Source organism: Aplidium turbinatum, chromosome 12 (assembly GCF_918807975.1).
Source record: "Aplidium turbinatum chromosome 12, kaAplTurb1.1, whole genome shotgun sequence".
NCBI classification, from domain to species: domain Eukaryota; kingdom Metazoa; phylum Chordata; class Ascidiacea; order Aplousobranchia; family Polyclinidae; genus Aplidium; species Aplidium turbinatum.
The window spans coordinates 14710440-14733833 of NC_137483.1; the positions used below are offsets into that span (position 1 = coordinate 14710440).

General features: G+C 37.4%; 1 protein-coding gene across 13 annotated transcripts in view; it reads left to right on the forward strand.

Moving 5' to 3' along the window:
• Window positions 1-1114: 1114 nt before the first annotated feature.
• LOC145781044 (neural cell adhesion molecule 1-like) overlaps window positions 1115-23394 on the forward strand; it is a 30242-nt gene continuing 7962 nt past the window's right edge. For all 13 annotated transcript variants that reach the window (XM_082592762.1, XM_082592757.1, XM_082592764.1 and 10 more), the window contains exons 1-17: window positions 1115-1303; window positions 5557-5705; window positions 6099-6252; window positions 7122-7268; window positions 9194-9331; window positions 9534-9636; window positions 11504-11589; window positions 12838-12930; window positions 15886-16022; window positions 16635-16788; window positions 17359-17615; window positions 17945-18070; window positions 19162-19297; window positions 19825-19974; window positions 20209-20336; window positions 22489-22585; window positions 23088-23183. In XM_082592762.1, the coding sequence (XP_082448888.1) occupies window positions 1228-1303; window positions 5557-5705; window positions 6099-6252; window positions 7122-7268; window positions 9194-9331; window positions 9534-9636; window positions 11504-11589; window positions 12838-12930; window positions 15886-16022; window positions 16635-16788; window positions 17359-17615; window positions 17945-18070; window positions 19162-19297; window positions 19825-19974; window positions 20209-20336; window positions 22489-22585; window positions 23088-23183 (2227 nt within the window). In that variant the 5' untranslated portion in view covers window positions 1115-1227. The remainder of the gene's footprint in view (window positions 1304-5556; window positions 5706-6098; window positions 6253-7121; window positions 7269-9193; window positions 9332-9533; window positions 9637-11503; window positions 11590-12837; window positions 12931-15885; window positions 16023-16634; window positions 16789-17358; window positions 17616-17944; window positions 18071-19161; window positions 19298-19824; window positions 19975-20208; window positions 20337-22488; window positions 22586-23087; window positions 23184-23394) is intronic.

Here is a 23394-nt window from a genome sequence, read left to right on the forward strand (position 1 = left end):
TTCCCGATTCAACTTTTACTCGATTTTAGATTTTTCTACGTTTTCAATCTTAATTTCACAACGAAACGAAGTTGTGCGTATTTAGAAATGGAGAAAAGAAAAACATTTTTAAAAAACTTATCACGAAACGAAAAGAAGCAGTGCCACTGTGATGCTGAACCTTGGCACTATAGGTAGCCCAATAATACTAATTAATTATAATTCATTTTTCGGCGATAACAACAACAAACGCGTTTTTTTTGCGATGTGACCCCATTTTTTTTCCTCCGCCAATCAAGAACGCAATCGGAATCATTTGGAACGACCTATAATTCGACTTTCATCAGCAGTAGTAATGGTGCCAGCCAGCAAACCAGTCTCTTTTTGCATTGATGCAACGTTTGCAGGTGCTGAATCAATGTAAAAAGGACTGATTTGCTGACTGAAAACCATTTAGCCACAGTCAGGCATCTTTCTGGCGTTCTCAGGCTCACACTTTGCTTTTTTTTTATGCAGTATTGTTAAAACGATGTAAAAAATGGCAGATACTGCTGATTGGATTGTTGGATTCAAGAAAAAAAATCAGCAGCGAGTTTAAGGCAATTGTTTTGTAATCCAATTGATTACAACGCAACAAAGGCCATTGTTTTCTGCTGCTTGTTCTTTCTCAAGTCTCAACGGCAGCATGTTTGATTGTTTTTTTTTCTGGGATTTCAAGGCAGAAAAGAGGCTTAATGCAAACGAAGAAATTGTGTTGAATTTAAGTAATCAATGTTGGCCAAGCCCACTGGGCACTCAGAGACGTTTTAGTTTTGGTAAACTAAAGCAGAAGGCAGCGTTAGATTGCGAAGTAATTTCGAATTGCAGTCTTGATGTGATTAGAATAGAAGTTTTGTGTTGTTTTATCGCTGCATAAGACCATGTGAATCTTTCACAAACTCAGTAAATATTGTTGGCATGAAATTACGAAATGCATAGTAACTGAAAAAATGACGGAAATGAAGAACTTCTTGACATAACATTGTTTTGAACATGGTGTGTTTCAACATCTCAGTTAAAAAGGTGGGTGTTTTCTGTTTTGCATTGCTTTTCTGGTTTTACTTGCAAGTAATTGTTTCTTTCCCAGCTAGGCCACGATCGTTTTATGCAAAAATAGTAACACAATATTTGCTTGTGGCAATTGCTGATAAACAAGAAAAGTTTGCTGGTATACACTGGAAGAAGCAAGCATAAAAAGGTTCAAGCAGCATGATGAAGCAATCAAATCTTTCAGTCGGAATTACTACAGCTATGTTTGCAGTCTTCATTTTTGGAATATCGTCAGGTAATGGTAAATCATTATTTTTATTAAAGTTAGAAAACAAATGCGAATGTAGTGGTAGCCTACATTGATTGAATTACTCAAGGCGTATTGAATAGAGGAAGCTGGTAGGCTAGCCTAGTGGATGCAGATCGCAATGAGATAAAATTTATTGTTCTGTATGTCTTTAACCTATTCTTAAAAAAACTCTATTAAAATTGCGCAGTAGCTTAATTCGCATTGCGGAGTGCTGCTCTTGTAACACATGTTGGATTTGAGGTCAATGCTATATAATTGATGTAAGTTTTTACATGCTGCTGTAGTGGTATTGAAGATAGTTACAAATTTGCTGCTTTTGCTGGTTAATTGCAAAGTTGCATTTTTTTTAAGAATTTTATTAATGCATAGTTGGGAAAGGAGACTTAAATGGCCTATTGAACGTAGAGGTTAAGTAAGATTTCGATATGCTAGCCACAAGTACTTCAATTATACACTAACCAGAAAACTGACTGTTCTTGGCTGGGTTATCTTTGCTTTTATTTCATGCAGCCTGATCTCGAATCACATTAAAATTCGTGTTGGCGAGTGTATTATTGCTTCCTTTTCACAAAATATATCCTTGGCTGAGCGTGGGAACGTTGAAATAGAACAATGTTTTGACAGTTGTATAGTGGAGGGAGGTGTGAAACAGGAAAATCTGCTGAAAACCAATTTAATGCAGATGTACTTGTATTATTTTAATGATTTCTGCATGCTCGATCATTAACATTTTGCCTTTCATATGCTGTATCTTACCATCACACAGCGTTCAGCATTCAAGTGGACCTGACAGCTCTTACTGATGAATCTTTTTGCTTTGGGCTAATTTTTACTCAAATATGCAAAAATGCTGAGTTTTGTCAACAAGACTTCGAAATCGCTAACACAATTTGTGGTTTACATTTTGTAATAGAATTACTGATGGTTAAATACAAAGTTAAATTGGAAATGTTGATCTTTGTATTCTTATTTTTTTTTCGACATTTTTCTTGTTTTAGCTTGTTGGTACATTTGAAATGTATCATGGTTGTATCTTAAAATCCAAGCTGTTTATAATTTCCCTCGAGAACGATGTCATCGAACTGTTGCGAAAGTCTGGGTTACATTACTTGTATGCCGTCATTGATGACCTCACAGCAAATCACAAACGACTGCAGTTTCGGACTAAAACAGTCATTTTTGCAAACAAAAGAAGTTTAGGTTTGAGATTCGTCTTCCGTGTGAAAGTTTTAAAAGTGGTAGGATAGACCACTTAAACTATTTGGCAAGACCTAGTTCATTGTATGCAGTAAACGAAACATTTTCATACCAAAAAGAACATTCCAATCAAGCAAATAACATTTTGTGTTCTTTTCTCTCTAATCAGTTTTCCACAAGTCGCCTTTTAAAGAAATGTTACAAAACTTGCTGATTTTAAAAATTGCTCGGGCAGCGATTGTAAAACGGTCATGATTTTCACTGCAAAACCTGCCACTGATGCAACTCAGAAAAACATGCCTGCATTGTGGTAGAAGCTTAAGTGCTGATACTGTATTTTATAAATATTTAAACTATTTGTTAAAATAATTTAATCGTTTGTTTCGATTGAGGAATCACCAACACAGGGAGAGCGATGGGTTTTTGTTACCCACTTGAACTTTAACGCAATATGCGTGCTAGTTAAATGCGATTGAAGAACACAATACACCATATGGCGTTTTTTCTGCGATTTTGGAATGCCATTTAGTTTCAAGCAATAAAACTACCCTCCGTTGAGATTTGATCGATTTCACGTCGAAACGCGTCAAACCGACGTCATTTGTAGAGAGGATAATGATTTCTTAGAAAAATGAACGGTTGTCGCAAAGGCGATGAGTTTGAGTGTTTTCATTTGACTTGAAAATTTGCAACTTTTACTCCGTTGAAAGTAACTCCTTTTTGTCTTATCGTATCTGTCAAAACAAAAACAACAAATCAGTACATTTAGATTCCGTAGACCCAGAAGAAAAGTAGTTCTTCTTTATTAGTTGAAGTAAGTCCTCTCCAGACGACAACTTTTGTCAGATGAGGAGTCACTACGGTTTTATGTTCCTCAATTAAAATTTGACTTGTGGCCTATTCGTTATTGGGATGTAAACAGTGGTGATTCGCGTACCCCTCACAGAGGCAGATCAGCATTATTCAAACTGCTTGATGTGGCATTCAATCAGTCTCTCTGATTGCTGCGAAATTCCGATTAATGTTTGGGTGGGAAATAAGGTCGTTGAAAGCAAGTTTTTTCCACTTTTGAAAGCAAGATATTTTGAACATTTTGAAATCTTTGAAAGCTTGGACATCTATGGAGTAACCTCTTTGGAATTTTGCATTATTGCTGGATTTTTATATGAAGATAACAGCACTTAGCAGGGCACAGCGATTCAATGAACAAGATTTACAGGAATCCGATTAGGGCAATTAAATTCATCAACTCATTCTCAGCAATAAAAGCTGTTTGTTTCATTACTTTAACGTTGCAAGACGTTTCTAAATCAATGACCGGGAGTTTGTTTCAAATCTTCAACATTTTTGTATCGGCAATGTGGAATGTTGAATCAACGCATCATCTTCGTTTGAAAAAAGGTTATCGAATTTCAGAAACTTACGGAAATGCAACGTTACCAAATGTTAAATAAAAAGGACAAGCTTAAGTTGTATGCTTTTTTTTATTCCAATTTGGATGTTTAATCAGGCGAGAAAAGCTCGTTATCGACTTTTCCAAACCGCTACTAACACATAATGTTTTTATGCTAATTTGAAATTTGTAGTGAGGTGCGGTGGACTGTCATCATGAAGTGTTTCCTGGTGCTATTAACACCGCGTTGTTCGTTTGTTTAATGCAAATCGATCAGAAAAATCGATATCTTTCGAAATTGCGCAAGCCTAAGTTGTGAACAATGTGTAGGTGTTGGACGCAGCGAAAGCTGTACTGTTGTAGCATCTAACTAATAAAAGCGTTTCCGTACACGCTGATGTTGAACGCTTGCCGATGATGAAGTTATAACCTAGCGTAGTTTTGTTTGAAATGCATTGGATGGGATTATTACCCAATTATTGTTGAAGCACATGAGACTAACACTTGACAAACCTAAGCTATTTTTTCATTTGTTCAAGCCTGATCAATGGACTGTTGTGTTAGTTTTGATATCCCGTACAGTAGGCCATGTACAGTTTTTAGAGGTTCTGGAAACAAACACATTTCAAAATAAATTGTGTTTTATTTTCACAAAAAAGAAAAAGAAAAAAGAGTTTGTTTCAAAATAAAATGTTTTTGTTTCAAAGTTCCTCGCGAATATAATTTCGTTATAATTTTTGAACGCCAGGGAAATGTGGTAGCCTACCTTGTGAATCCTGAATAAGCCATTTGATGCTATCCAGCCGCTGAACTAATTTCTAAGTTATTATGATCTTCATCAAACCAAACGGTTCCCATTTGTAGTGCTGCAGTTTTGCATTATATTGTGAGTGATGTCAAATTTAATGCCATTAGTCTTATTAGACCAAGTCGTGTTTTGATCTTCAGCAGTTGAACTCACTGACCCCAGTGCTTGACATGATAAACCAATCGATGTTCATTTGACGCTGGCCAGACTTGTTTCCCGTCGAGCCTTCAGACTTGATGAATTTAAGTTAACCAATTTACACTTCATATTTCCCGTTTAACGTTTATTTGACATAAACAAATTGATGTATTACATGATACTGCATAGTGTAAAATAATGTAAATGATTTGACAGCCCACTGTATATATATTTTTTGATATTTCAATAGATGATAGTACCTCTGTATTCTTCCTCTGCATCCGAAACAGTTCGTGAAACAATACCTTATTAGACAATACAGTGTGTTGAATCTACATTAAGGTATATCTGTTTGGCGAACAGTAACGATGATAGTAATCGTAGTATATTTGTATCAGTAGGAAGTTGATTTTGAACAGTTTGATTTACTTTTATGGTGATCTTGCTGAAGCCTAAGATAAAGCGAAGCAAAATACAATGCGCCTAACATTGTGAAAGCATGGCTTTGGTCTTGCATATGTTTTTTTTTTTAAAGAACACAAGACAAAAATAACTCTAAGTAATTTCCAATGTTAGCAAAACTTACAAAAATTAACATAGTTTAACGTCTAAGAAACCTACAAATGTGTAAAATTAGACAAATATTGCTCATTTTTGAGTGGGGTATCGATTCCTTTATCTAAACGCATTGTTTTGTTTCAGTTTCAGCACAAGTTGAGTTTACGATCCAACCCGCTGTCGCAACGGGAAAGACTAAAGGTAGCACTCTCTTCCTGACGTGCTTCTATCCTAAACATATCACGGATGTTCAGTGGGTTGGCCCCAAAGGCGACGTTTTGCCTGCGGATGAAGTACGTTGATGGAATGCTTGCAAAATTCTGTACTTGCAATGTTAATATTTCTTTGAAACTCAATGTAATATATTGTGAAAAAACGGTATAGGGAAGAGTTTTAATATTTATGTAAAACTATGTTTATGTAACATAAAGTGGCTAGTTTTTATTTAACGAAAACGGAGTTGCTTCCGTTATGCTGCTGATTTATTTTTATTTTTATGCTGATTAAAGTTGTATCTATAATGATGTAAATTGGCATGAAAAAGGGAAGGCTTACGCTCTACAGTGGGCTCTCACAGGCTGAAAATGATGATGATGATGAAAGTTGTATCATTGTCAACTGTCAGGGCAGGTAAGATTTTGCCATATTGTGTACCACAATGATCCTTTATCCAACTTTTACCACAGGTGATAGACAATGGAAACAATGGCGGGGAATCTTCTTTAGATTTGAAAGATCTTTCCGCGGCTAACGATGGATTGTACAAATGCCAAGGAAACACTATGAACAGCAAAAATAACACCGAAGTTGTGGTTGTGTCTAGACAGGTTTCTGTTTTCGGCAAGTGTTTAATTTTGTTCTATTCTTTAGAAAATAATTTCTTTCAATGTTTTGTGATGTATTCAACATAGAAGCACGAAGGGAACCTTCACGATTTAGAGAGGAAAAAACTGACCTTTTTTTGCACACCAGACAAGTGTCCTACATGGCGTTTGTCATAACAAGCCATTTACAAAAAGTACAAGTGCAGTTTTTGTAAAATTTCATTGTGGTGGATTCTTCCCAGTGCAAAGTTAGGTATTCTATTCACCATGGAAGATTTTTATCATGTGGTCTTTTGACCCGGGGCGTTTCTTCCGAATACAGTGCAAGACAGTCGATTTGCTGGCTGACTTAAAGCATCTCACCTACGTTCAATAGGACATCGGTTTGATCCCTGTGCAGGGCGCATGGTTGTGTCTTTTAGATTTCATAAGGTGTTTGTAGACACAGGCGCTGTTGTTTTTCTCTTTGATCTTATTAATCCAATTTTTTAACCACCAGGTATAAGCACTAATACAACTACGGCTTAAATTTTTGCTCACCAGTTGTATTAAATAAGCTTACTTATTAGTTTCTAAAATTCTTTACTCAGGCTGTTTCACCCTTGTTTGGAATCGTCAGTAGTAGTAGTAGTCCAGTTTTAATCCGGTGATGTCCCCGTTACCGTAGGTGGCCGGATTCACCTCCAAGTGCCGCAATCGCCTTCACACCCTGCCTCCACATCGATCTATCTAACGCGTTCTCTCTTGTCAAGCCCACCTTGCTGCTTTCCTCCTCAACTTGCTTTTTCCCGTTTTCTTAGGTTCTTATTCAAGTCAGTTCTTTCAGTTCAAATCAGTCAATTCTTACAAGTTACATTGTTTATCACTGGTGCTGTTCTGTTGCAGACCCATTGAAATTTGTGGACACCGAGAAGGTGCAGGCGTTTGAGCGTGGCACAGACGCTTCTGTGTTTTGCAAAGCTGTGGGTAACCCACCCCCCCGGTATGTTTGGAAACTTGGAAACGTAACGATTAACAGCGAAGATCCTTCAGGTATGTGGTCACCAATGCAATATCGTAATGATTCATATACGCCAAACACATGATGGTTTGGCGGTTCTCTGTTCTGGTGTGGCTATTCCCGGACAAAAAAATCCTTCGTTTTTACATTGATTCAACGTTTGCAGACGTTGATTTAAAGTAAAAATGACGGATTTTGCTTGAGATTGCCTCTGCTATGTATTGCCGAAAAATGAAGGAGGATAAAACAAAACAGAGTTGACATGGCAAAAAAAAAACACAATAAGAAATCAACTAAAGTAATGTCTTGATAAAAGCTACCCTAGTACCCATTGCAAGTTATGCATCATGTAACATGAGTCGTGTTGCACAAAAAAGATAATAAAAGAGCTAGTTCAATGTTTCCGGTCCTGTACTGATCTGGTCAAAACGAAATAGTCTTGAGTCAAGACTCTTGACCTAGTCTTGCTTTCAGTGAAACACCATCTGTTGTCTGCTGTTTGGTACGTTGCATCACCGAAGGCGCCTGAAAATGGATTTTAGGTGCTCTGGCTTTCGCGTGATGGTTGAAGATTTAGACTAAGTTGATCGAGAATGCAAAGCAGCCGACTTGTGTGTCCACTTTCACGTAGGCCAAAGATTATTGTGATCTAATGCACTGGATATCCCAACGTGTAAGCTTTAATTTGACTGGAGACTGATCTGCTGCGTTTGATAGCAGTCAGAATCTCTGGTATAAGGTGCTAGTCTGAGTTGTATTTAATAAGTGTACTATTTTGTGTGATTTTGCATTATTATGCTACTGTTATCATGCAAATTTTAAACCGGAAATTGACAGTTGTGCTGGAAATCCTAAAAGCATCTGGCAACACTGATAACAAAGAGCGGTGGCCAGGGATCTCACCACTAGGCTATGCAGTCGGCTGCTTGCTGTCGTTGTTGATGAGCTACCTTGTCAATTCAAACCTTTACAGTTACCGTAGCCTACACTAGGAAGAATAAATAGTGAAAATTCTCGTATTTGAATTTATATTGAACCATAGGCATACGAAGCCGAGCAACGTTATCAAGTTTAACATATTCAAGTTTATTATATTTACAGAAACACAAAACTACGCAACAAATTAAATATCGAACGTTTTCGACATCACAAGATGTCCTCTTCAGGAATCAGGAATAGCATATATACAATTTAACTACATCTGAATAAAATACAATGGTTATTATTACTATAAACAGGAAAAAACAAAATCTTCACACTACTTCTGACTAGCTCAAACTCAACGATATAGGCTCTGCGAGAATCAAAGGTAACTGCATCAAAAGGTGTTAAACAGATCACATGATGTGGTAGAAAGGCAAGGTGCGAAAAAACTAATTTTAAAATACAAAGAGCAAAAAAGATGAGCCGAAAGCATACAATTGTCTGTTCAAAGGTGGATTGTTACGTTTTATGTACAAGGCTTCTAAGATTTTGGTTTGATACTCAGACCTGCCTCTGGACATAATCTCAAATTGTTTGATACAGGGTGACCCAAAAAGATGCGTACCCATGAAAATTTCAATTGTGACTTTGATTGAAAAGCTATTTATTTCAAATTACAACCACACATTATTCAGTTTATGAAAGTCCATTGACCAGAGTTTCAGCTTTTTCTGTCAATTTTTAGTCAATTTATGGCTTTCCCAAGTGAAAATATCGAATAAAACATAGGTACGCATCTTTTTGGGTCACCCTGTAGAAAAAGATGTAGTTAAATAGTTATGTTATCCCTGAAGAGGACATCTTGTGATGTCGAAAACGTTCGATATTTAATTTGTTGCGTAGTTTTGTGTTTCTGTAAATATAATAAACTTAAATATGTTAAACTTGATAACGTTGCTCGGCTTCGTATGCCTATGGTTCAACAACACAAACTCTCTACCGAAGCTCTATCTTGAATTTATATTCTCTACAGACCGGTTGTTTATTGACCCGTCCAATAACTTGGTGATCAAGAATGTCCAAAAAAGTGATGAAAAAACGTACCACTGCGGTGCAAGAGAGTCCAACCACGGGCAGGCGATCGACGTGGGAATCTTTGTGGACGTTCAGTGTAAGTTTTAGTTGAAGAATTTTTTCTTTGTTTTAACAGTCTTGGCGCACTACATATCAAGTTTTTTTGCCTGTTGAGCTATTGACCGTTAGCAGGTATTTACAGATTTTTTACTATTGTTTTGCGAAATTTGTGATCTTTGTTTGTTAACGTCACTCACGTTGGGCCGATGACAAATCTTGTCAATCAAGTTGTTTTTCAGTCGCTCCTAATGGAATCAATGTTCCAGAAAACAAGGTGGGAATAAAAAACAATGACGTCACGCTGACTTGCCTTGGTTCGGCAGAGCCAGAACCCACATATAGGTAACTCAGCTGGCAAATTTAGTCCGTTTTATATTACGATAATGTAACGTCTGTGGAAGTAGAATCAATCTAAAAAGGACCAATGTTGCCAGCCTGGAAATTGTGATTTAAAAAATTATGGCTTATATTTGTCTGGAACTATAGTAGGTGTGGCGACTGGATTTCTTTTGAAAATGAATCATAACTACTCAGACTTTCGTCTGTAAACGTTGAATCAATGTAGAAATGACGGATTTTGGTGTCTGGGAAGTGTAATAATTTGGCATGAGCTAAGTTGGACAATTTGAATCAATAAATGCGGTTTCTCAGTATGCAAAGGTTTCAATAGTTTTATTTTATTGTGAAGCCTATTCGTTTGGTAAAACAATCTACTGCAGTACAAATTGGCTTTAAAAAGAATGCTGTTCTCAACGTCTATTTAGGCAAACTCAGTGTCATGAAGAATGCTGCTGACATTGGGCAGCTACTGTTATTACAATTGTGTTGATTTTTGCATCCGTTAAACGTTGGATTGCGTTGTGACTACGCGTAAAGAATCACTTCGCCGTCTCCATTTTACTTTCTGGACGGTTTGCCTGAAAAAGTTGTGTTTTATTAAGTATCGAATGTTCTAAGGTAGAACGGTTCTACACTGTAGTGTTCCCAAGAGGAAAGACGGTAGTTTATGGGCCGGCGCTTTTTAATCTTTCCTCTTTCTGTTCTTGTAAAACAATAAAACATGGATAACTCTTCTAAGTTTAATGAAAAGAGGGGAATTTTACCAGATGCTGTAGTTTCATGAACAAAGTATTAGTTTCTCTTTCACTGGCTGCGTCTACATTTCTTGGAAGAAAAGTCCTCTCTCATCAGACCCTTCTTTTAGTCCACATTTAGGGTTGAAGTAGCATTTCTGTTCTCATTTTGAACCTGAGGTCATGAAATATCAGCAAGCATTCTCCAGCCAGCAAATCAATCCTTTTTTACGTTGATTCAGCATCCACATACAAAAAAACACGGGTTGTCTGGCTGGAAAGTCGGCAAGCGTACCTCTATGGCTGTATTGTTGCCGCCAGGGCAAAGTTTCGAAATTCTCTGGACAGCTTCGTCGCTGTGGTTCGTCAACATCAAGAGCAGACAAGTTCACATCGGAAACGAGCTTCATTAGATTTTGATTAAAAAGTTCTCCAAGCAATCGTGAACCTTTGAACTTTCGGTCAAAGTCAATCATTTGCTTATCTCACTCAAGACGGCAAATCAACTGTTTTTTACATTGACGTTGAGTCAAGAGCGGTTGATATGCTGTCTGGGACTCTGTTATGACGTCTGGATGTATAGAAGTTTAGGTTTTCAAATTGTGGTGGAACAGCCAACTTTGGCACAGTATGGTTAGCAACGCGTTGTGATTTGACTTGATTTAAGTGACCATATCGGCTTTTCGTTTCAATATTGGTGTGTACACAAGAGCAGCAATATTGAAAGGTTTTGATAACAACTTAAAATTATTGTGTTAAAGCAAATTATCTATGATCATGTAAAAACTACTCAGCGTCAGCCGTCTAGCCCGCCAAATCATCCTTTTTACATTGATTGAATATCTGTAGATGATAGGATGGTCAATGGTCACTGGTCAGTTTATTTTTGTTTGGATGCGAAACGTACATAAAACTAAAGCGTACAGTGTGCATCCAATGAGAGAGTGCGAAAGACCCTAGCCCTGAAGGCGTAGGAGGCCGTCGAGTCTGCACTCTCTCATTCAAACAGTTATACGAAAGAATGTATTGCGTTTTTAAATAGCAAATTGACACAAAAAAGAACGAAGGAGCTCGATTAATCGTTGTAAAAAGCACCTATTCGTTGGCTTAGTTTAATTTCGCATTTTTTTCTCCAGGTGGCACCGTGGGAGCAGTGACGACACTTCCAACATCACATGGATCACCGAAGGATTACAAGACGATGGAAAAACGCTCTTACTCGGTATGCATCAGTAGTCATCTTGTTTTGTCCAACTTGCATCCGGATGTCTGGAGGATGGATGTCTACCATCTTGTTTCACCAGGTCATCCAGAGTCATGCTCCAGTGTTTGGATGATTGAAACAAAAACTACAAACTTTTAAAACGCTCCGCTGAGTGAAGAATTTCATTTAGTTATCAATTTGAAGCAGTTTTGTTTCGTTATGAGTGCGAAACGAAAGCCTAAACAATCTCAGCTTAGAAAGCACCGCGTAAACTTCCGTTGTATTATTTACGTATTGTTTTGTTTAAAATAATTTCGAATTGTGTTTTCTGTAATAAAAAAAAAACGTTTCGTCGAAAGGACATTGATTTTGAAAAGCCGCTAAACTCCCTGCGAAAACTTAACTTGAACAAACCCAACCAAGTTTTTTCTGGATTTTTTGACCCCTAATGACTTGGAATCAACCAAATCCAATTGTCGTTTTTTGCCATCTGGGAATCTGCCACAGCTATATTTAGCAGTGCTACACTGCTACACAGCTCCTAGCTAGCAAAATCTGTGCTTTTTACATTATGTCGGTTAACGTTGAATCAATGTGAAAGGACTTGTTTTACGGAGTTATGAAAAACACTCACAGTGATTCACCAGCAAAGTGGCCTTATTTTTGAAGTGAGTTAATCGAGCTGAAATTTTAATTTTCTTCTGACGTCACAGATTTAATATTGGCAATTAGAGCAAAATATCGCTCTCAATGATGCTTGACATATTCAAATCGAATTTGTGCACAAACCTGAAATCAAAACAAACTAACACCTTTTTTTTATGAACATGTGACAGCATTGATTGTATTTTAGAAGTAGAATGATGTTTTCCACCTGACAAACAAAGGCGTAGTTGGCATCAGCAACTAAGAGGTTTTTGTTTCATGGAATATGTCACTGTGAAACTACTTCTATCTTTAGAGCGGGGTTTTTGAACAAAGCGTAGCGCGGAGGTAAATTACACTAGTCCATGAGTCGGAAATAATAATATTCAATTAATCATGCTTTTATTTGCGCTCATTGCGATAACATACAGTACACTGCGATCACAGATGTGATACAACAGACGTACCTGTTTTAGGTACGTTTGCGATTCTGGCAGAAGTCTCCGAATATTGTATTGACCTGAACATTATTTACTACATTTGAAGACAAATCCCCGCAAGTTTATTCCCAAATTAAAATCTTATTTCAGATGAACTAACTCGACATTATTTTGTTTTCAGAAAAGGTCACCGAGTCAGATGAAGGAGATTACACGTGCGTTGTGTCGAATGAGAGAGGGAACGACACTGGCACAGTGATGGTGGTTGTTCATGGTAGGTTGTTACCACAGAATCTATTCCCTCGATTTTTTTGGTTGCTCATTGTCAAAATAGCACCACAAGGCGCCACTTCACTGCCACGTTGTTGCATCTACAGAGTTTTCTTTAGTATTTAATTGTAGACCTAACAGTAATAGCCCATATTGAATATTCAGATAAAATCCCGTCGGGTGAAAGGGAAAATTCTGAACTTTTTTAAATGTATTTTGTTAAAAGGTTTAATTTTTACTTCATGTTAACTGGTTAAGACATTATTTTTTTGTGAGGCCATGTCTTTTATCATCACTTTTAGTGTGCATTCTCATGGTTTAACTGTGGCAAAGTATACTTTAAGTTTCCTGTCAATTTTACTTCCAACAAAATAAATTAAAATGATTTCACTGGAAAACTAATCTTACCTTTACATTTCAAAGACCAAAAGATTGTGTGTCTCCATTGTCTGTAGGCTATTACCAGTCACGGTCGACTGGGAATAGTATATGGAAGTTCACTGCAAATGCAGAAGCTACACTGTAGGCTAGTATGGTCTGCAGAATACAAATTCTCCTGGTGCTAGCGAGTTATCCACCTTGTAGTCTAGGTTCTTTCTACCGTTGAAAGATTCTACATCGCAGATATTCATGCATTGTCACTTTGCACTATGCGTTATCAAATATCCTCTTAGGTTTTTTAAGCCTCATATCAAATAATAAAAGCATAAGGATAACCTGTGATGTAAAGTTGCTAATGAATAAATCAATCGTTTCAGAGAAAGAAAGCAGAAGTGCTGTAGCTTTTAGCAAGATAAGCTATTGATGAGAAAACGCTGTATCGGTGTAGCGATTAAATGGCACATTTTGAAGCTGGTCGAAAAAATATACTTTGACATTTTAGCAAATGCGTACTGCGTAGGTTTTTCTATGTTATTCAAATCTGCCATTCTAATTACAGGTAAAAAAATGGCTACGTCAGTTTAACGTTGTATGTTCGCTTGAGTTTTTAAAGGTTGGTTTGAGGTTTGTTGGCGAAAAAGGAATTCGTTGACAAAATATCGTCAACTTCGACGAGAAGAATAGCGGAGCTAAGCGAGAGTATTGATTTTTTCACTTTAATGAAATATTCATGATCCCCTAATGAAATTCAAGCCCAAGACTCGGTCACACCAGCAGCAAAATAGCCTGGGTTTGCTGTCTATTCTCAATCCTATTCTCTAATTACCTTCAATTTTCGTCTTAAGAAGTCCTTCACTTCGATAAAAGCAGCGGAATTTTTTTCGTTAAGTGAAGCTCTCAATCTTTAATATATCTGCAAAACATTCACCTCACGGAAGGCTTTATTTTTTTTTACTCCTGGCCGACTTTCAAGACAAACTTCTACTCTTCCCATGTATGCAGATTAGAATGTGTGGAATTATCAAAGCTTCATTTTTTTAACGCCGGTAAATCTACCCCCTTCTGGATGCAGCCTTACCTATCCCAGAGAAAACTTTACCCCTAGATTGTTTTATGGTATCCAGACTTTACCGCCTGATGGTTGAAATTTGGATTCAGTGGACGGGAAGACAAGGAACCCAATCTTCGTGCACACCTCCAGATGAGAGGCCTTAAGTTATAGTGCTTAAGCAAGATTCCATACAATGCTTTGCACACTTTCCAAAACCAACGAACCATGCAAATTATACATCCATGGTCTATATTACATCCCATGCAAGCAGCAAAATTTGATGTTTTCATCTGTGATGGTCACAAAGGTCTAGTGACGTTAAAACGATGTAAAAACTGCAGCTTTTACCAACTGGGATCATAACAACTTAGCAGTGACGGTACCTTATAGGAGCTGGACAAACGAAGCTCACTATATTACCCACATACGTCATACGTATGTGACGTAGATGCCCTGTCTTTGACGCAGACTTGACGCGAAAGTCGGCTCACTTACTACATTTTCCTCTGAAGAGGACGATTCGACTTGTCAGGCACGCTCTTGCAGCTTTCCAGCTGGCGAAGTTCCCCCCTTTTACATTGGTTCAACGTCAGCAGATGACACAGCAATTCGGGCTTTGCTGGCTGAGTTGATTGTGGTTTATTCAAGGCGGCAATTGAGCTTAATTGCGTTCTTACCGTTTGTTGCATACCTAAGTAATCATCATCTTCAAACGTTGGTTTGGTGCGGTTTGAATTGATTTTGTAACCGCATTTCATTTGTAGTGTGAAGTTAATCTTGTGGTTCTGTCAGTCTCCAGCGCAGTATTGCCGGATGTTTTCAAAATTTTCAGCCCAATTAACATAAAAAAAAAAACAGCTCAAAAGTAGCCCAATCGTTACAAGTGAAATAACAAGCCTAAAAATGGACCAAGTTTGTCGTGCAAAGTATGTGCGGTCATCAAAACTAAAAATTATCAAGTAAGAAGTGAAATTTATTGTATGAAAGTTCTTCGAAATAAAACGAAACCAACAAAACAACTCGACCACAACCAGCAACTGCTAAAAATTTTTCGCAACCTGGAAACAAACCTAGCCCAATTCCACTGGAAAACAGCATAACTGGCAGCTCTGCTCCTATGAGAACTTGTTTGACTGACTGAGGTATTGGAATTGAAGACTTTTTACTGTTCATTTGCTCAAAATCTCTGGGGAATTTTGCCCACTTCAGCTGTTTCAACTAGGCGCAGAGTTAGCATACCGCGGCGGTGCAGTAATTTTTTTTACGTATTACGTATTAATAACGTTATTCGGTGGCTTTCTCCTGTCAGGACGTTACGAGGAAATTTGCATCTCATATGGTATTGCACTACTGAAGGTTTCAAACATGATTAATAAAAAAAAGTTAAATTTTAATCTTAATGGAATTACTTTAAAATCTTGCATTCGATTCTGCAAAGATTGTTTGTGTTTTCCTCAAAATTTCAATCTTAAATTTCCATCCAACTATGGTGATCAAAGTGGTATATTGGAGGTATTTTCGTTTCAGTCCCTCCAGTGATTACCGACCAGGTGAATAAAACCGCGAAAGAAGGGACCTCAGCCACCATCCAGTGCACTGCTTCCGGCGTGCCAGAACCAACTGTGGTCATATACCGCAACGGTCGAAGAATGAACGTGTCTTCGGTACGTTATTTTTTTGTTTTATTTCATCACCAGATCTAACTTGCATTGCAAACGATCGAATATTATTAATCTAATGTGAAGTTAATTTGTAATTTTTTTTATTGTGTCTTGACGTAATTTGCAGGAATGTGATGATGACTCGGCACAAATCAGAACTGACACCTGGCAACGTTTTTTTTTACTTGTTTTGATGACAAAATTTCAATTTCGAAAGCACAAAACTGTTTTTTATAAACACTTTTCATTAATATTTTGATAACGTTAAGTACCATCGACGGAGGTTGTAATTTTTTTCTCTTTCTTATATGTAAAATCGACGTACTTGCGTTCATATGGAATTGTGTTTTACCTGAAAGGAACCAAATTGCATTATTGATGACGTCATATTTCCTATTGTCAGCTTTCAGCTAACTTGGAAAATTAATGCTTACGTCTGCAAACCTTGAAACTATGGTTCAAAAAAGATTGATGTTCTGGCTTGGTTAAATTGCTTATGTTTCAAGTGGCAGCAAATGAATCGTTTTTTGCATTGATTCAACGTTGAACCAATGTAAAGAAACGGCTGTTTTACTGTCTGGGATTGTAGTTAACTTTGTATTTTTTGTGACGAAGCTGGGTGACACCACACCCGTGGTTCCGGACTATGCAAACAACGTGGGAAAAGTGACTTTTCAACCCGCCTCAAGCACAGACGACGGCCCTTATGAGTGCGTCGCCACTAACAGCGCCGGTACCGCAAGTGGGCAGATCGTGCTGACAGTTTTATGTAAGTTTTCTTTTACCTAAACAAGTTGAGTTTGATGTTCTGAGTTATCGGTTGGCTTTCCCAGTTAGCAAAAAGTTGACAATTTTTACATCGTCGCCAAACATCGAAACCATATAGAAACGGTAACGTTTGTTAAATGGATTATATTTGCTTTTATTTTTATTTTGATTGATTGACTTTGCATAAGATTTATATTTCATGATATCGAATCAACCCCATCAAGTTCAAGCCGAGTTTTCTACCGAAGTAAAAATGACCAAAATCTGTGCGTTTGGCCAAGATTTTGTGTAGATCATTAGATTACATTGCAGGTACCAGGTACTTCTGGTACTAGGTAGGTACGGTTACATCACAGGTAGCCAGCCAGCAAATGCCCTTTTTGTCCATGAATTATTCAATGTTCGCATACTTTGAATCAATGCAAAAAAAATGATTGATTTATGGCTGTTGTTTTACCAATGCATTTCTTTCAAACCTTCACAGCAGCGACAATTTAACCGATGCAAAATTATAAGGTTTGAAAGGCGTTTTTTTGCAAGTACCGGGTGTTTGACGTATTATCTCATGCAGATGCTCCCCTCGACACTACCCTGCCTACTGTGTATGCTTGCCCCGACAAAGAAGCAGTACTGTCCTGTCGGTTTGACGCCAACCCCGCGCCTGACCTCCAATGGGGAGTAATGGTCGATGTACCGCCACCAAACGGCTCGTTACAAGCAGCTGAGTCCGAGTTTGTGAATCCCAAAACAAGAATGGTCAAGGTTTTCCAACCTTTCAATTCCACGTCGAGTGATCTTAAAAAAGAAGATGACTTCTTGCAGTTTCGCGTGAGTACTTTTTGCTGACTAGTCTCCGACTCTGCGGCCAACTACGGGTGGTTTTATTTTTTGCCGCAATGCTAGAGAACGTAGGCTATGCATATCACACGCTCTATCATCGCACAAGTTAGACACCGGTTTTGCGATGATTGTTTAATCGTAGTAATTTTTACATTGTTCCAACATCGCCGGTCATAGAAACGATGCAAACAGCTTTTCCCAATGAGCATCAATCATTCAGAAGGTCATAGTCGAAGGCAACAAGTTAAGTGGAGTATTGCATACAATTTGCGGAGGCATTGTTCCATTGTAAAATGAGAATTACTTTTTCTGCCTAGATTTCCCAAGTCAGCGATGACTCTTATGGCAAATATTACTGCATGGCGAAGAACGAACTGGGAAGAAATTCTGCTGCGTCTGAGCTCGTCAAAGCGAGCGTACCCGACCCTCCAACCAATGTGAAAGTAAGTCAGAAGGAAGATTGACCGTGTCGTCATTTTATTGATCTTATGCTCGGAGATGTTGAACAGCGTGTCGCGTTTCACTTTCTTTCGTCTATTACTAATTTCACGCAGTTCCCTAGAGTGATTTCGGCTACAGATTCCTTACACAAGCATGGTAAACTGGAATGTTGTCGTTTTTTTATTCGCGGGTTGAAATTAACTTAAAGTGAAGTTTTAAGTCAATATCCCAGACAACAAAATCCGTCATTTTTACATTGATTCAACGTCTGCAGACGTCTCAGCCTTATACTGTCGTTCGGTATTAATTCTCCGATCTACAAGTGTTTGAAATTGACAAAATGCGTGACGTCTTTTTTGCATGTTGTAAGGAAGTGAGGTTTAGAAAATATCGTTGGCTGCCACCCCATCCAGTGAATCTGCCCCTTTTTACATTGATTCAATGGCTGCAGACGCTGAATCAGTGTAGAAAAGCGACCGATTTGCTGACTGGGACGTAATGAAAGTAGGCCACTAGTGTTCAGCATACGTTCTCTATCCAAGCACCCAATGGATCGCTTAAAACATTTGCAGAAGGTCAAGAAGTGATCATATTATCACAGGATCGTTATACAGAAGTTTTGAGCAACAGTAATGCTGTGGCCCAGCGGAGTCTTCTTTACCTTTACAAGAAGCTTCTCTTGACTGACCTTTCGCAAAACTTGTTCCTTCGAGTCATTTTGATCATGTTCAGGTTGATGTTTAATTCTACATGCAACATCACCCGGCCAAGCCTTTGTCCGCATAAAAAATACTTTTTGAATAATCTTGGTTTATCCTAATTCTATTTGAATAAGCTTGACTAAATGATGTATCTTGTGCGTCGATATCGACATCGAGCTGGACTACTGAAATGTCTCGTGTGAAAATGTAAAACGGTTGGTTTAGACTGCTGGCAACATTGTTGTGCTTTTCATACAATGCAGAAGATGCCTTAACCCTGACTGCTACGACGGTGTGATTGTTAAAGGCAATTATTTTGATTTTTATCCTTACGAGCGTCAAGTAAACATTAAACAAGTCGAAAGGACCTGAGTTATTGTTTTTACTTGCAGCATGTTGGTGTTTCAACTCGTAGTGCTGACATCTTCTATTCCCCGCCTGCCAATATTCATGTAACCATTGATAGCTACAGTTTCGGAATCAAAAACATGGAAACTAATTCTACAGAATACCGGACCAGAGTTGCTGGTGAGAACCTTGCTTATTAGTCTGAGTTCAGCAACAGTGCAAGTTGGGTCCAAGCAGAAAAGTCCTTTTTTTACATTGATTCTAATTGTCGTTTGCGTGCAGACGTTGAATCAATGTAAAAAGATGGGTTTCATCAGCTCGTTTGTGCCATGTTCTTGATATCAATCGTTTGGTGCACAAGAATGATAAATTTTACAATTGTTTCTTGTTTTATAATTTTACTTAAGGTGAAATAATTTTGACTTTTATGGTGTTACCTTTTGTTGGTTGTTCTACTCGGCTAGACTAATTTTTCTATGGACGATATAAAAAAAAGTAGAAAAATAGCATAGTTCGTTTCATAGAAAGTAAAATCGACCTCTTATGTATGTTGGCTGTCAGGACGCGCTGTTCCTCTGTCAGCTGATTTCTGATATCTCAATATCAAGGTTCGTTTTTTGGGCTCAACAACTAGTTTTTGTTTTCATGCAAGATTGAAGTGAATGCTCTTAAAGAACAGAAACAACTTCGTAGCTCTCTTGTTGCAGGAATGCAAGGAAATAGAGTCGGTGAGAAGTTGATGTTTGCAGCGAAAGGTCTGCAACACGACACCAACTATGAAGTTAGTGTGTCAGCGATCAACTGCGTCGGGGAAGGTCTTTCAAGTCCACCCGTGAAATTCAACACACATCCAATAGGTTGGTGGACTTTGCGTGGTGCATCGTCGGCTTGAGTATGAAAGAAATCTGAATTGCTAACTTCGTTAACAAATTGGTCTTTTTTGCTTTGATTCAACGTTTGCTGTCTGGGGTACCACTTTGTGCGATTGAAAAGAATATAAAGCTTTTATACTTTTGCTAAAATGGCGTGTTGTTGCTTAACAAGCTCACAAAATTCCTCACCGAAGAGTGAACGAGTTTCTTCCTTTCCAGTCAAGCCAGGTAAAGTTATCATCGTGACTCCCCGTAGCGCGGCGAGTTCCAACAACCTCACCATCCAATGGGACACGAACGGTGACGGAGGTGGCACCCTGCAGAAGATCACCATCGAATATAATCCGGTACCTGGAAATTTGCTTTAGTTGAACTGGCAACCGGCCGTTAATAGTTGTTGTCGCATAATGTTAAAAAAAGCAGAATCAAGACAAGTTTTGTAAAAAAATTATTTTGTTTCTGAAGGCAAGATGTTGCATCAACCGAAAGAGATGTTGGATATCTATTAGGGTGATTCATAAATTGAAATTTTTTTTAATTCAATGGGGCACCCTCTTGTATCGTGTCAATACCTGAAAAAATAATCCTGTCAAATTTTTAGAGCAATCGAAAGCATTTTTAAGGTTGCTACCGACTTTGAAAGCTGCACATAATACACAAATGGGTCATTCCCTGTCAACTCAACAGGGTGTGCAAGCTCGACCCTCTTAGATTTTCTTGAAATTTACGCTAAAGTTTCATATTGATGTATAATGAACACAAAAAAAAATTTCAGCTCATTATCTCAAGACGTTTAGAAATTACAGCCCTTCAAAAGTCACCAAGGTCCCTCAAAATGTGTTCGCATGTACAATTGTACATTTTCCTCCATGTTTGGGTCTTCATAACTTTTAATCTAAAGCATTTACAAAGCTGAAATTTGGTATTCTGATTAAGAAGCAGCCCTAGTTTTCATATCTACCACCAAAATTGCTAATTTCAAATTAGTTTTAGATATAGAACTTTTTAAAAATTGAATTTTTTACATTTGAAATTTTTTTATCAATTTTTGATGTCCGCTATCTCCCAAACCAATAGTCACAGAACTACCATTTTGCATATCATTAATCTATACTAGTTGATAATTAACCACCATGAGACTGACACCAAACAAATGTAAAATTATTGAAGTTTGGAGGGTGTAAAGGTGGTTCGGGCTTCATCTTTGCACCCTCCAAACTTCAATAATTTTACATTTGTTTGGTGTCAATCTCATGGGGGTTAATTATCAACTAGTATAGATTAATGATATGCAAAATGGTAGTTCTGTGACTATTGGTTTGGGAGATAGCGGACATCAAAAATTAATAAAAAAATTTCAAATGTAAAAAATTTCAATTTTTGAAAAGTTCTATGTCTAAAACTAATTGGAAATTAGCAATTTTGGTAGTAGATATGAAAACTAGGGCTGCTTCTTAATCAGAATACCAAATTTCAGCTTTGCAAATGCTTTAGATTAAAAGTTATGAAGACCCAAACATGGAGGAAAATGTACAATTGTACATGCGAACACATTTTGAGGGACCTTGGTGACTTTTGAAGGGCTGTAATTTCTAAACGTCTTGAGATAATGAGCTGAATTTTTTTTTGTGTTCATTATACATCAATATGAAACTTTAGTGTAAATTTCAAGAAAATCTAAGAGGGTCGAGCTTGCACACCCTGTTGAGTTGACAGGGAATGACCCATTTGTGTATTATGTGCAGCTTTCAAAGTCGGTAGCAACCTTAAAAATGCTTTCGATTGCCTTAAAAATTTGACAGGATTATTTTTTCAGGTATTGACACGATACAAGAGGGTGCCCCATTGAATTAAAAAAAAATCAATTTATGAATCACCCTAATATCTATTAATACGTATTTTTATTATTTTCATATAGATTTTTGTCGCATAATAAAAAAGTATGTTTAAATATGAAATAAAAATGAAAATATGAAATAAGTTTTTATGTGTCTGTGGTACAACAAAGCGACCTCTCTACCAAAGCTCTATATTTATTAATATAGAACAAACATTTACTACTTTGTGAGTACCATTACCATTAGCTTACTGTATGTAATTTTTGCTTCTTAACACGACTTTTTGCCTGCCTATTATTTTTTGATTTTGAATCCAAAGAGTAAATTAACTTGGGATTAAAAACCCTTAACGTCAAACTTTTCTTTAAAGCCTAAATACCATTTGTTGCGCATAAGATGTAAAAAAAAACTTAAAGAACAATTCTTTTGTGTGTAAACAGTGTAGTCCACTCTATAACAACTCGCGTAAGGGCTTTTGTAGCAAGCAAGAGAGAAGTGTTTTCATCTGCAAACGCTGTTTCTTCGATTATGTTTAATAGCGGACAAATCAAGACGTTGTTATAATCTAATCCCTGTGGAATAAATTGACGAGAAACTGCTTTTAGATCTTTAAGTATTTGGTTGCACAAGACATTAATGAAACAAGATTCTCATATGACAGGTTACCCTTGGGAACAACAGCGAAGTTAAAGATCCCCGTGTGGTAACCATCGACAAGTCGAAACCGGAGTTTACCGCTAAGTCTTATCTTCTGAAAGGTACGTTTGGATAGAAAGATTTTTTTACAATATTGGATGTTGGGAGTAAAAATCCTCCAACGCTACAGCTTGAAGTATCGTTTTTATGCAACCCCAGACAGAAAATCAGTCGTTTTTTTACATTGATTCAACGTCTGCAGAGGTTGAATCAATGTTAAAAACGACTGATTTGCTGTCTGGGACAAAGCTGATCTTAAACCCAAGGTTATTGAGCTTGAAATCTTTGCCAGTACAAAAAGGGTTGATGCAACCATTCAGCCAGCACATTCGGTCATATTGCCTAGATTCAAAGTTTGCAGACGTTGAGCCAACGTAAAAAAGGCTTGGTTTTGTGCTTGGGAAATGATACCAACTGTCAATCCAATGTTATCGCTTGATAATTTAATTTGAAAAAGATAATTAATTTCTCAAAATTACTCTGCTTTTAAGCATCAACAAACGCATTAATAGCCATGGTGCATAAATGTTTCAAATGTACGACAGTCCTTGTTTAAATTGACAGACCTGGAGCCTTCGACGAAGTATCAAGTGACGCTCACGATATCGAACGAGGTTGAAACATCGGAGGCTGCCATGTTCATGTTTGAAACTCCAGCCGGTGAGTGCTTTGTGATGGGAAAATTACTGAAATTGTATCTTACCGTGCATGTTAATGTGCTAAAAAATTGAAAAAAAATCACTCTGCCAATCAAGTTTTCAAATAAATGGCTTTGCAAAAAGTGAAAATACAAGAGAGAATCTAAAATATAAATTAATATCTGCACCAAGCATATTGTATTGTAACTATTGACTGGTCTGAACGCAAGTGC